The sequence below is a fragment of the Leptidea sinapis genome, chromosome 5 (assembly GCF_905404315.1).
Source record: "Leptidea sinapis chromosome 5, ilLepSina1.1, whole genome shotgun sequence".
Lineage (NCBI taxonomy): Eukaryota > Metazoa > Arthropoda > Insecta > Lepidoptera > Pieridae > Leptidea > Leptidea sinapis.
In genome coordinates, this window is record NC_066269.1 from 1,769,761 (window position 1) to 1,784,600 (window position 14,840).

At 36.1% G+C, this 14,840-nt stretch overlaps 1 protein-coding gene across 2 annotated transcripts in view; it reads right to left on the bottom strand.

Moving 5' to 3' along the window:
* LOC126964676 (UPF0605 protein CG18335-like) overlaps nucleotides 1-11,321 on the bottom strand; it is a 34,349-nt gene extending 23,028 nt beyond the window's left edge. For both annotated transcript variants that reach the window (XM_050807938.1, XM_050807937.1), the window contains exons 1-3: nucleotides 11,174-11,321; nucleotides 2,976-3,114; nucleotides 1,788-1,884 (exon numbers count right to left, since the gene is read on the bottom strand). In XM_050807938.1, coding sequence (XP_050663895.1) covers nucleotides 1,788-1,884; nucleotides 2,976-3,114; nucleotides 11,174-11,220 — 283 coding nt within the window. In that variant the 5' untranslated portion in view covers nucleotides 11,221-11,321. The remainder of the gene's footprint in view (nucleotides 1-1,787; nucleotides 1,885-2,975; nucleotides 3,115-11,173) is intronic.
* Between the last annotated feature and the right edge of the window lie 3,519 nt (nucleotides 11,322-14,840).

A 14,840-nucleotide genomic window follows, 5' to 3' on the forward strand; every position in this document is an offset into this window, starting at 1 on the left:
TTTTTTAAGGTACCCATGTCGTATCGTCCCGGAATCACCGCACAAGGAAGCTCATTCCACAGCTTTGTAGTACGTGGAAGAAAGCTCCTAGAAACCCGCACTGTGGAGGAACGCCACACATTCAGATGGTGGGAATGCGTGGCGCCTGGGACTCTCCTATTAATTTTATGCCCCGGGGAAGCACAGGGCAAAAAAACATAATAAACATATAAATAAACATATAAATATCACTTGCGCTTAGATTAGAACAAATCCAGGTTATCTACAAAAGCAAGCTCTGTCTAAACATTTAATAACCAAGTGTCCCCAGTGAGTCATTAACATTACAGTTATAATTAATACTGAGTCATTTTGTATTTCACCAAGATATATGATAGATTTGAAAACGAGACTAACTGGCTTGGAAAATTAATAAACCTATTAGCAATTTGGATTTCCAATAGCAATTACACACATTAAAATCCCAGTGGGAGGCTCCTTTGCACAGAAAGCCGGCTAGATTATGGGTACCACAACGGCGCCTATTTCTACCGTAAGCAGTAATGTGTAAACCACAGATAATCAAAACTCGAACTCTAAAAGATCTCTATGGTGTAAACATTACTGTTTCGGTCTGAAGGGCGCTGTAGCTTGTGATTAGGTTACTGGGCAAATGAGACTTAACATCTTATGTCTCAAGGTGACGAGCGCAATTGTAGTGCCGCTCAGACTTTTTGGGTTTTCAAGAATCCTGAGTGGCACTGTAATGTAATGGGTAGGGCGTATCAATTACCATCAGCTGAACGTCCTGCTCTTCTCGTCCCTTATTTTCATAAATAAACCCATATATATATACAATGACGCTTTAGAAGAATATAATGAGTATCATCGCCGTACAACATACTAGAGAATAGACAAAGGGCTCGAGCGAGAAGAACATCAATAACTGAAATACAGCAAGGTTGAAAAGGTTGGTTTCTAGTTACCTGTTAAATTTATTTTGACCATAAACAATTTGTTATGTTTTAAAGTGAAACCCTAACCTTTGGGTTTAATTACACAAATAAAATTTAAAACAAAATTTTATGAACGATGCGGGACTCGAACCCGTGACCTCTCGCGTTCTGTGAGAGCTCTCTTACCAATTGAGCCAAATCGTTTATAAAATTTTGTTAGGTTGCAATGTAATGGTCAGGGCGTATCAATGTGCTCTGTGAACGGCTGAACGTTCCTATCGCCGAATTCCACTTTTTTTATTACGGACGAGACAAGCAGGACGTAAAGCTGGTGGTAATTGATACGCCCTGCCCATTATAATCAAGTACTAATCGTAATCAGTAGAAAAACTCAAAAATTCTGAGCGGCAACACAATTGCGGTCGTCACCTTGAGATATAATATGTTAAGTCTCATTTGCCCAGTAATTTCACTAGCTACGGCGCCCTTGAGACCGAAACACAATAATGCTTACACATTTTTGCTTCACGGCAGAAATAGACGCCGCTGTGGTTCCTATAATCTAGCCGGCATTCTGTGCGATTTGCAATTTTCCAGGAACTTTCTTCCACGTACGACCAAGCTGTGGAATGAGCTTCCTTGTGCGGTATTTTCAGGACGAAACGACATTGGTGCCTTCAAAAATGCGCGTAAGGAGTGCGACCGTAAAGGCCGGCAGCGCTCCTGTGATTACTTTTGTGTTGCAAAAGAATGTGGGCGGCGGTGATCACTTAACACCAAGTGTCTCGTTCTCCTCCTTTTCTATAAAAAAAAACCTAGATTACATAAAACCAGGCATTCCTGGTGCTTTACCTTCATAGCCCGGGATCATCGGATGTTTGTAGACTGGGTCACCGTTTCGGAACCTGGCGTTCACTATATCGATGTCCGTTTGAGGCGGACGAAATATCTGAAGTGTAAAACATATCGTGATTATATAAAAAGCTTAACCAGGAACTCCTCAATGCCCCAAGTTTATATTAATAAAACCGGCCAGGTGCAAGTCAGATTCGCTCACGAATGGTTCCGTACCATTTTTTTTATGACAATAAGGGACGAGATGAGAGACCTTCGTCTGATCGTAATTGATACGCCCTACCCATTACAATGTAGTACCGATCAGGATTCTAAATAATCCCAAAAATTCTGATCGGCACAATAATTGCGCTCGTCTCCTTGTGACGTAAGATGTTAAGTCTCATTTGCCCTGTAATTTCACTAGTTACGGCGCCCTTCAGACCGAAACATTTGTACTTGGCATCCTGTGCAAAGGAGCCTCCCACTGGTAACCCCATTAGGTATTTATAAAAATATCATCTATAAAAATCACATTTTTTGTATCGGCGCGATATAATTGCTTTTTGTGTACGGCTTTTTAGGAGTTTTCATTCAGGGTTATTATACTGACACTAAAAAGTAAAAAACTAAATTAAAACTACGTTTAAAAAAACTACGTTAAAAAAAAACCGACTTCAAGAACTGAAAACTATCAAATAACTAAAAATTTAATTTAATACACCTCTTATGCGAACCTTTACCTTTAATATTAATAAAATACTATTATTTGTATGTGCTACTATATTGATAGCTTTGAAGTCGGCGCCAAGCCAAATAGTAGGTACCTACACTTGACACGCGTGACTTTGAGCGAGATAGCTTCGTCTAGAACAAAACAACGCAAGCGGACAGACACGCGTGGCCAGATAACCTAAATAATAATTACAGTAAGTGAACAGCTTGTTTATAATATTGATTTTTATTTTGTTAAAGGCTTAGCACCGACTTAAAACCTATCAGTAGATAGCACATATAAATAATAGTATTTTATTAATATTAAAGGTTTGCATAAGTTTGCATTTTTAGTTATTTGATACATTTCAGTTTATGAGGTCGGTTCTTTTTAATGTAGTTTTTTTTATATCAATAACAAAACGTTGTTGCTAAAATATGATAGTATCCACTCAAGTGTAGGACCCATAGAGTGCAAAGAGGAAATGGAACCTGGAAGTCATCAGCAGTCCGGTCGGAGAGCACGAGCCTCTCTGAATGGTTGACACTGGGATCCAGCAGTATCTTGTGCGTGGTAGAGCCATAGGTGTCGCCGATACGGTACTTGTATTCGGGACAGTGACCCGTATAGCTGAAATTAAACATAATTGACATCAGTTCAAGATAAGCCACATCCTCTGCGTACGCATGCAACGCCTATATGAGACACTATTTAATATATAACATATTAGTCTGTTACAATATGTTATTTTATCTACACCCATACTTTAAATCCTCTATTAAAGATTCTGAAACAGTTAGCTTATTACCAACATTAAAACACCCAATGTCGTAATAACCATTACATCATCCAAACGAGTGTTGTAATGTTGTACTGAATTTCATAACAACACTCATTGTTTTTTTTTCGATCCCTTCATGCGCAAAGAGTTTCAACAAACAGCCACATTCTTATTGCTTGATGCGTGGTATCTGTATGAATTTCAAAAAAAGAAAATTTTCGTTTACGCGCGTAAAAACACTACCAGAACGTCGCGCGCCGTAAAAAAAAGTGGGTTATTCGAAACCCCGACATTTTTCTTGAAAAATTGAGCGATTCAAGTTTTGACAGCACACCGCCGGATATTTTAAACGCTGTAAAAGAACATAATATTCAAGTGAATTTTAATAATTGCACTATACAAAATGTAAATAAGTACTAAAATAAATAATTGTTTCATTAATACTTAGTTTATTTGTATATAATCAGTAATGGATGATATTAGGTTACTACTAGGACTGGCTGTTTTAAGGTTAGCAGTAAGCTAACTGTTTCAGAATCTTTTAGAGGATTCATATTCTGGGTGTAGATAAATTCTTGTATGCAACTGTTGATAATTAGGTATTAAAACACTCATGTGATACTATTATCACTCACATTCGTGTTTTAATACCCCTTATTACACAACAGTTGCATAAATAACTAATAAAGTTATGACACTTCGAGGAAAGAGCGACATCTCAAGTAAATTTATGCAATTATTCGAAACTAAACAAAGCTCTATATAAATGATAAAACTGTACTGCAAGCAAAAGTGTAATAGACAAATTAAATTTCTAACTAATATTTATGAACATTATATAATATTTATATTATTCGGGTTCCGTCCGAGCGCTCTTACCAACTGAACCAAGTTAAATTAGGTATGGATCGTAAATTTTGGTATGTGTTGTTCAACTCTCAGTTTATGGCTTCATCGACAGCATCTACTTTACAGTTGATAACTTGCTCAACCCCAATATTTGCATGTTTATTTTGACTTTATCAATACCCCGCACAGAAAACTGACGTGAAGTTGCGGGTTTCGTTTCACATAGTCAAGTGTCTAGAAGCGGCTCAAACTAAATAAGACACATGCGTCTAGACTATTTAAAATATTCTTAGTTTTTGGTTTTAATATTACTTTTGAGTTTTAGTATATCAGATCATAAGCCTTGTACCCTTTCCGTTTTGAGAAACTCGCGATTTTTGGCGCTCGCGCAACGTTCTTTCAATGCGTATTATTGTACGTTTATAAAATGGATTGCTTATAATTATGATGACTTGATTGAATGTATCTGAAAGCTATTGAAACAAGCTATAAGACCATGCAAATTAAACCGTCGTCAGCAGCCGAGCAATGATAAAGAAAATTAAGAAACCGTTCTCATCAGAAGCTTTAGGATTATTAAAAGCGGACGAGTATGAGTGTTCCGCAAGTACGGATATAAGTAACAAAGGCAATGAAAATAACGAAAGTGATGAGGCAGATGATTATTAGTACTGATGATTAGTATAGGTACTTATTATAATAGTAAGTTACTTGTTGTATTCTTTAAATACACATAAGATAATTTAATAAATCATAAATTAAAGGTACACTTACGCTTTTCATTTATTTTATTGGCATTTTTATCCCTAATAAAATATTTTTTATCAATAAATATCGTATAAAAGTTGTCAAAAGTAGTGAGAAGCAATTATTAGGAAGCTGAGAAGTGATTTTGATATCTAACTGTTCTAAATTAATAACAAAATAATTTTGGCCAGATTTTCATGTAGTATACCCGTATGTGCGTCTTATAAACAAAATAAGGGGGGCAGAACTCGGCGAGGGAGTAGGGTGCCTTACGGCACTTTCGGTTTTGGAGTATCCTGCCGATTTGGGAAGGTTAACCCCCCTGTACCTTGTCTCACAATTTCAAACCCATCTCCCCCTCTCCCCTCCCACCCAACGTGTGTTGTAATTTATGCCCCCTATTGAGACGTATGTCTAGTATTAGCCTCTTCCTCATTTATCAGTAATGTACACCAGATACATTATCAAACACACGACAATTATGATTCAGATAAAGCACACTAGACGCCATTGTTATTTACGGTGTTGCAAGTAATCTTGCGTTAGTGTTGCCATTTATCTTGATGTCAGGAGCTGAAGTGCGTGAAATGTTGCAATTCTCTTTATTTCCACATTTTCTCCCACGCGCTATGGGTCTTAACATGACCGCAGTTCAACATTATTCGTGTTTTTGCTAAAAAAAACATAATTTAAGCACTGTGGCTTATATATTTACATTTACTCTCAATTTTTTAAGTAACTTGCTAAGTTTTGAGTTGAGAAATGTTCCTTTTAGTAATAAATCACGTGCCATCACAGTGTTTTTATTTATTTCCTACAAATGCTGGCCTGGCAAACGTTGTTTTGCCGTATAAGTTAAATACCCACGCCCGCTCATTGTATGAATTGTCATATGTAAGAATGAATTATTTGTATTGCGAATATTGTCCCAAAGTTATGGGACATGAAGGGAAAGTACCTTAAATATCGTAGATAGGGTATTTTACTGAAAGAAGACTTTATGTTAGGACTTTAGGTTTTGGCCATTCTTTCGATTGGCATCATAAAAGCAGGGATGTTTTTTTTTACATTTAAGTCGGTTCGAGTCACAGACGAGGCAAGTAATTTTTAGAAAATCTGTGAATGCAGAATAACTAACTTTTAAAAATAACATAAAGTCTTCTTTCAGTAAAATACCCTATCTACGATATTTAAGGTACTTTCCCTTCATGTTCCATAACTTTGGGACATCCTGTACAGGTATCATTTTTTTTTATGAAAATAAATTACTGGGTAAATGACACTTAACATCTTATGTCTCAAGCGCAAGGTGACGAGTGCAATTGTAGTGCCGCTCAGAATTTTTGGGTTTTTCAAGAATCCTGAGCGGCACTGCATTGTAATGGGCAGGGTGTATCAATTATCATCAGCTGAACGTCCTGCTCGTCTAGTCCCTTATTTTCATAAAAAAATGTTAAAAGCGTTTTAAATATCAAATGATTCACAAATAAGTAAAAAAAAGTTTCACAAAGTAATAAAGAAAAAATTTCATAAATATAGATTATCCTTTAATGGATGTATCAAACCTCGAGCTGGTATTATCCTAGTAGTGGTATCGACAAAATTGAATCGTTATTATATAAATTGTCCTACCTTAATGTCATAAAAAACAAGAAGGACGAAATTCGCTTGAACATACAATTCCTGAGTAACTGTTATCATTTTATTAGACACTGATTGAAAGACATTGATTAAGGCTTGGTCTCCGCTGCGCTCCAACTAGATACCGCACTGCCTAAGAACAATAGCGAGCCAGCCGTTCGAGTGACGTATCGTCGATTTAAGTTCTAAATGGAAATATTAGGGTTGAGCAGGTTATAAACTGTAAAGGAAATCCTGTCGATGAAGCCACAACCTGAGAGTTGAACAAAGCAAACAAGATTTTATAACGATACGCTACTCGAACGGTAAGCTCAGTTGGCAGAGAACTCGCACGGAACGCGAGAGGTCGTGGATTCGAGTCGTACATCGTTCATAAATTATTTTTTCAAATTTTATTTGTGTAATTATACAAATGATTTAAGTTTTCTTTAGTGCTAATTCCGCCAATATTTGTCTTTAAGACAATTCGACACGTGTTTCGCCTCTACACGAGGCATCCTCAGGACGTGTTGTCTCGCCAAAATCTGGCACGAGACATGTGATTTCTCGTGTCGAAATGTTTTAAAGACAAATATTGGCGGAATTAACACTAAAGAAAACTTAAATCATTTGTATAATTATGGATTTCCGTAAATTAACGCCTAATTCAATAATTTTGTTTTTGTGTAATTAATTTAATTCCAGAAGTGTGAGGGCTATCTTTGACGACTTTGAAACATAACAAATTGTTTAGGATATATGATGATAGATATATAATGCAATCCCATCATACCCACCATCTGGATGTGACAAAAAATTCTCAATAAGTTAAAATACGGAATAGTATGATTACAAACAAAAGCATTTTATTGCGTCTTGAAATGCAAAAGATATTTTTAAAATGACTCTACTTTTACCTTTATCTGTCTATAAAGTATTTATTGCAATGATTGACATTAAGCGTCATTTTTTTTAATATTATGTTGCTTGTTAATCACACTATTCCAAATTTAATAATATTGAAAATTTATTTTCTAGTTTTAAGTTTGGTTTTAAACCGACTTCAAAAAAGGATGAGATTCTCAATTCGTCGGTATGTTTTTTAAACTTGACTGGGTTTTGGTACTTAATTCTTTTTTATAAGAAAGCTGGTGCTTCCCGTGTTGTCCCATTGCAAATTTGTCCAGATATGACAATAGCAACCATGAGAAAACTATAAAAGTCTTAAATTTACTATAAGTATGTGCGCGAAAATTTATTGAATTAGGCGTTACTTTGCGGAAATCCATAATTATACAAATGATTTTATGATTTGAACGAGACTTAAAGTCTCGTGCCAGATTTTTGCGAGACAACACGTCCTGAGGATGCCTCGTGTATAGGCGAAAGACGTCGAATTGTTGTAAAAACAAATATTGGCGGAATTAACACTAAAGAAAACTCAAATCAATTGTATAAGTATGTGCGCGACAAAATTAGGAATAACTCAATATCGCGCCAACCGAATTAGATAATTCTTATTGAATATGAAATTTTTTATTGAATAGGATATAGGATATAATAATTCTAGTAACGATTATTGTCATTTATTTGTGGAGTCAGCCAAGGTAGGTTTGTAACTACATACATAGTTATAAGATCAGCGTTGCAGCACACTTGTGTTGAAACAGATGCTGAGTGGCTCCTTTTTAAACACCACACGTTTTTATATTTGTATACTTTTAAGTTACTTCTTTTTGTGATTTGTGTGTGTGTTAAAATAAATGCTTTTTCTTTCTTTCTTCTTTCTTTAAAGGTGAGATATGCTTGAGTCGTACGCGCGACGTGAGGTGGCGAGAGGCGAGAAAGGGGCCGCGGCGGGAGGACACCGATTCCAAAAAAAAATCGTTTCTAGAATTAGATATTTTATTAATTAGATTGTATAAAAATACACAATTATTTTTATACTTTTTAGTGTATTATTTTGGAATATTGTTTTTGAATTTGGTTGTTTTTTGTTAATTTTTAGCAGTTTAATTATTCCCGATACCCCCGTAGTTTTCCTTCTAGTTTGTTTAAATATCGCAAACGTGACTGAAATAAGCATCTAAATACCTCGTTAGCAGAATGCGAAACGAGATTAACATACGATCAATACTGCTGGAGTTAACACGAATTAATCACACCCACTAAATGCATTATCGTAATTTGAACCGGTTCAAACATTTATGAGAACACATTCAATTCAAGAACCATATAAGTACTTACTTAAATTACGACAGAATAATGAAGAAAAGTAAGTTATTATATATTTGTTACGGTGTGCAAAACAAACATTATAATCATCATCATCAGCCGGAAGACGTCCACTGCTGGACAAAGGCGTCCCCCAAAGATCTCCATAACGATCGTTCCCGCGCCGCCCTCATCCAACGTATTCCGGCGATCTTGACCAGATCGTCGGTTCATCTTGTGGGGGGCCTACCAACACTGCGTCTTCCGGTACGTGGTTGTCACTCGAGGACTTTACTGCCCCAACGGCCATATGTCGAACTATGTGCCCTGCCATTACGAAGTGGAATTCTCTCATCTATCTCCTCATTACTGAATCGATCTTCCAAGGAAACTTCGAGCATAGCCTTCTCCAATGCCCTCTGAGCGACCAAGAGCATTCTATTTTTATAAAAAATAATTTTATGATACTTAAATAACCGTAATTAATTAAATAATGCGGTATAATAATATTTTCATTGATTATATTTAATGCCTTCTTAATAGCAATATTGTTGTTTCTACCTTAGATCATTTATACGTCTATGACAGCTGTGAAAACGTCGAAAAAAATAGACTTTAGAACTGTTACGGCCGTTCCCAATATACTGTCTACAGATAGAGATAATTACTACCTTCTACTGTCAGTAATTAGCTGTCAATAATCTGAAGCTGTTCCAATATAGCCGATAAGTCATTCTTTTCGCCTTACATTGGGACACGTGATTTGCAATTTCCATACAAATTTCTATCACTGGTAAGCTATACGTCGTCCCATTGACAGACAGCGTGTACGGATAAGGTAAGTTACCGTCGATAAGTTTATTGGGACAGAAAAGTCAACGATAGTTACAATTTTTATCTCAAGTAAGAGATAGACTGAATATTGGGAATGGCCGTTAGTAACACAAACACAAAGTGTCATTCAAATTGCAACTGTAAAGTGACGTAAACTGACGTAGCTTGTCAGGCTAATATTCCTGGCCTGTTTAACTAGACGTATAAACTATCTAAGGTTTCTACAAACGTAAACTAACACGAGGAATAAATTTGTTTAAGGATTTTTGTTTTGTTACGCCAAAGAAGTAGTAAGGTATAACTTCTTGCGTGTGTTCAAAACTACACACATAGTACATTTTGATACAGAAGAACCCCGCCATTCCCTTTTTTTTTATGGAATAGGAGGACAAACGAGCGCACGGGTCACCTGGTGTTAAGTGATCACCGCCGCCCACATTCTCTTGCAACACCAGAGGAATCACAAGAGCGTTGCCAGCCTATAAGGAAGGTGTACGCGCTTTTTTTGAAGTCCCATGTCGTATCATCCCGGAAACACCGCACAAGGAAGCTCATTCCACAGCTTTGTAGTACGTGGAAGAAGGATCCTTGAAAACCGCACTGTGGAGGACCGCCACACATCCAAATGGTGGGGATGATATGCTAATTTTTGGCGTGTCGTGCGAAGGTGAAATGGAATTTCGTGTTTTTTTTTATAAATATTAGACCAATTTCATATTTATTTCAAGTAACATTAGTGCGAATGTAGATATACATATTTTTCTGTTACCAGATGAAGTAAATTATTTTATGAAGAGCTCCGCAAAATGTGATCCAATTGTACTTGAAAACACGACCAATGAATCGTTTCAATATGCTGGTCTGTATTTTTAAGAGGTTATTGTAATCACCGAATCCTGTTTCAAGAATTTACCTACGAAGAAAAAATTCTGCAGCTTTACAGAGCTCATATATCATCATATAGGTTAACAGTTAATCTCATTTTTTTTCGACGTTTTCACAGCTGTCAAAGCCTATCTAGACGTAGGTATAAAAGATCTTAACTTTAGTATTTTGAGATTAGAAAAAATTTCTCAGATTTAATTAAGACTACTTTATCAACTTTCCTTTGCAATCTTTAACCGGGATCATCATGTTTTGGTAAAAATCTTAGATAATTTATACGTCTAAGTAGATAGAGCCTTTTGCTGCTAGACAACCGATGAAAACAGGCCATGTTTATTACTTTAGTGTGCGTGAAAAGCTACGTCTTACACACGTGATTTGTGTGTCACTTTCTATTAGTGTGAGTGAATTGCTCAAAATAGAGGTTAGCAGTCAACATCAATTTGCTTCGACGATTTCTATCACAATCTTTCGAGACGTATAAATGATCTAAAGTAAAAAGCTTGAAATTAAAAAATAAATCTTGTACTGTGGAATGAACTTCCTTGTGCGGTGTTTCCGGGACGATACGACATGGGTACCTTAAAAAAAGGCGCGTTTACCTTCGTTTAAGGCCGGTAACTCTCCTGTGATTCTTCTGGTGTTGCAGGAGATTGTGGAAGGCGGTGATCACCTAACACCAGATACGTCCCCTTTTCCATAAAAAACGTAGCTACTTTCTGGGTGTCTTCACACTATTAGAACATAATATTGACTCACCCCGGTATGTAATGTGGCTGTGCAATGCTCACGAGATCCAAAGCCATAATTGTTTATTTGTTTTTATCACCAATAGATTTCAATTCATAATATTAAACACGGAAATATTTGGGCGTCGATCCGGAATGTTTGCGGTCAAAACATTTTGACGGCTGTCGTTGGACAGATTATAAGTCACGCCTACCATGAAATGCAGAAAAAAGTTTTTTTATAGAGATATATTATAGTAATTGAAATAAGTTTTATATTTATTTACCATAGGGAGCGACAATAAAATAACATATTACAACAAAGACAACAAACAACACTTGGTAAACGTCATGTAGCTACATATTGGGGCTTTGACACGGAGAGAAGAACTGATAAGAAACTTCCGGCCCATCTTTGGAATCTTAAGACAACTTTGCCTATTTATTCTATATTCAATTTTAGTTGGCCTGCGTAGAACCAGACTAAAACTAAATTTTAAACTAATACTAAATTTTTTACATGCTGCAATGAACGTAAGTGCTTTGCAATTTGATTACAGACAGTTAGAAATTCTGCCACAGATCACAAACCCTTACTGTAAGTCGTTAAGGAGTACCATTGATCATCATATTAGACTACGACAATTACTTGACCATAACTATGTTATGGTAGATGACTTAAATATATATATATAGATATATAAAAAAAGATAGCATAAAAAAGATTCGGCCGAGTATCGTTAATTTCCTCCTAAGAATTGAAGAGTTCCGTTACTTTGTCATGGATTCCGCAATCAGAACCTAACCAAACTCTCGCCAAACTATTTTTGGAATATATCCTTTCCAATAGAAAAAGAATCATCGAAATCGGTTGGCGCGATATTGAGTTATTCGTAAATTTATCGTCCACTTTGCTATACGTATGTATAGCAATTTGAAGACTTTTATGGTTTTCTCATGGACGCCACTGTCAGATCTGGACCAAATTACAATGGGACCACACGGGAAGCACCAGCTTTCAAATAAAAAAAAGAATTATCAAAATCAGTTCACCCAGTCAAAAATTTTGAGGTAACAAACGTAAAAAAAAACAAGAACATACCGACGTATTGAGAACCTCCTCCTTTTTTGAAGTTGGTTAACAAATCAAAATTTATCACGCATGGCTGTCACGCTTTTGAATTGTCACTACAAATATCTCTTTTAACTTACTGAATTTACCATTTGTTCGTAAAAAGTTGAAAATCATATAGAGTATTTTACAATGGCTGTAATATACATAACAAATAAGTTTGTAAGGTGCTGCATCCAATATATGAGTCGTGTTTAAATAATATACAATATTTCATAAAAAGTAGAAGAAGATGCATCAACCTTAAGCAAGTAGGTATATTCTAAGTCAATAAGTAATACTAACCCTTAAAGAGTTCTGGCGGCCCTTTTGTGATCTTCATCGTCTGTTTCGATTCGCTAAATAATACTTTCTATATACAAATATACATACAAATGTTTTTTGTTTTTTTAATATATAAGAGGGGGCAAACGGGAAGAGGCTAACGGGATGGGGAGAGGTGAGGAAACCGCCCATGGACATCCGCAACATCAGGTGTCAAGAGATGCGTTGCCAGCCTTTGAGGTGGGAGTATGCTCCTTTCTTGAAGGTCCCTAAGTCGTATCGGTTCGGGAAAATTGCAGACGGTAATTGATTCCACAAAGTGGTTGTGCGTGGCACGAAATTTCTTGCAAAACGCGTGGTTGTGGAATGCCAGACGTCAACGTGATGCGGGTGGTACTTTGCACGTAATGTCTGGTGGTGGGATTCGGCAGCTGGAATCAATCCGAACAGCTCCTCTGAGCACTCCGGATGATAAAATGCGGTAGAAGATGCAGAGAGAACCTTACGCAACGCCAAAGAATCAAGCCGATCGGAGATGATTTTATCGATGATTCGAGCCGCTCTTTGTACAACAAATGCAATGGAAAGGGTTATGCTCGGAGTTTAACTGCGAGATCTAATCAGAAATGAGGAGATCCGTAGGAGAACCAAAGTCACTGACATAGCCCAAATGATTGCGAAACTGAAGTGGCAGTGGGCAGGGCACATATTTCGACGGATAGACAGCCGGTGGGACAGTAAAGTCACAGTAGACATATCTTGAAATGGGTGTTATATTTGTAATTCCACTCCCGAAAATCTCAACACTCCTGGAAATCTCGAAATTGATACCCAATTTGATTTTATTGTAAAAGTCACATTTGTCATCTCGGATCTCAAAATAGATGTCATATTCGTTATTGACACTCACGAAAACAATAATTGCCCCGTCTAGACATGTTCGTGGGATTACTGCAGGAAAGAGTTTCTTAAGGCTGTGGTAGAAGTGGAACTTCAACGGACAAAGTTTAAAAACACATATTTCAAAGCTTTCCGTCAATATTTTAAACAAAATATATCAACGAAAATTAAACCACAGACAAACCATCAAGATGGTTTTGTGGGACCATTATTTTATTTAGTCATTGTAATGTCAAAGCTGTAATAAATAAATAAATAAAAAAAAAAACATTCCAAAAAAATTATTTCCAAGAAAAACATTCAATAAAATGTTATATAAAAACATTACATAATAGTAATCATGTAGAATATAATATTGCATTATACACTGTATAGCTATCATACATACACTATACATAAAAATCTTACGCTTTATACTTTGCTCTGCAACGCCCCCTAAGGAACTAGGTATCATTCCAAAACTCCTTTTTAACCGACTTCTAAAAAGGAGGAGGTTCTCAATTCGTCGGTTTTTTTAATGTTTGTTACCTCAAAACTTTCGACTGGGTGAACCGATTTTGATAATTCTTTTTTTTATTTGAAAGCTGGTTTTTTTATAGCAAAGTGGATGATAGATTAACGAATAACTTAATATCTAATTACGGAATCCATGACAAAGTAACGGAAATCTTCAATTCTTAGGAGGAAATTAACGATACTCGGCCGAATCTTATTTATACACATATTAAGACAAATTGTTAGTTAGTGGACTTGATAGTGTTCAAAAAAATAATTTAACTAAAAACAACCGACTTTATGCACTAAAAAGTATAAAAATAATTCCTTTTTTTATACAATCTAATTAGTTAATCTAATTCTAGTTACGATTATTGTAATTTTTGGAGTCGGTGTCATCCAAGATATAATATAAGATATAATATATTGTAACTACATAGTTATAGGTGAGATGTGGTTGAGTTGTGAGGAGGCGAGAGACGAGAGCGGGTCGCGGCGGAAGGACACCGATTCCAAAAATAACAATAATCGTAACTAGAATCAGATTGTATAAAAATACGCAATTATTTTTATACTTTTTAGTGCATATTATATCTATTGTTTTGGAATAGTGTTTTTGAAGTCGGTTGTTTTTTGGTTAATTTTTTTTTAAAGTTGGTTAAAAAATTACCTGACAACCCTATTGCTTCAATGGAGTGTACGCACATGTAGGTAAGTATTTTATCAACAAGGCTTAGTTTCCGTACCGATACATATGTTTACTGTGGTAAAGTCCTCGAATGGCGACCACTTACTGGACGACGCAGTGTTGGTAGACCCCGCACAAGATGGACCGACGGTCTGGTCAAGATCGGTGGATTACCTACGTTGGACGACACAGCGCAGGACCGATCATCGTGGAAATCTT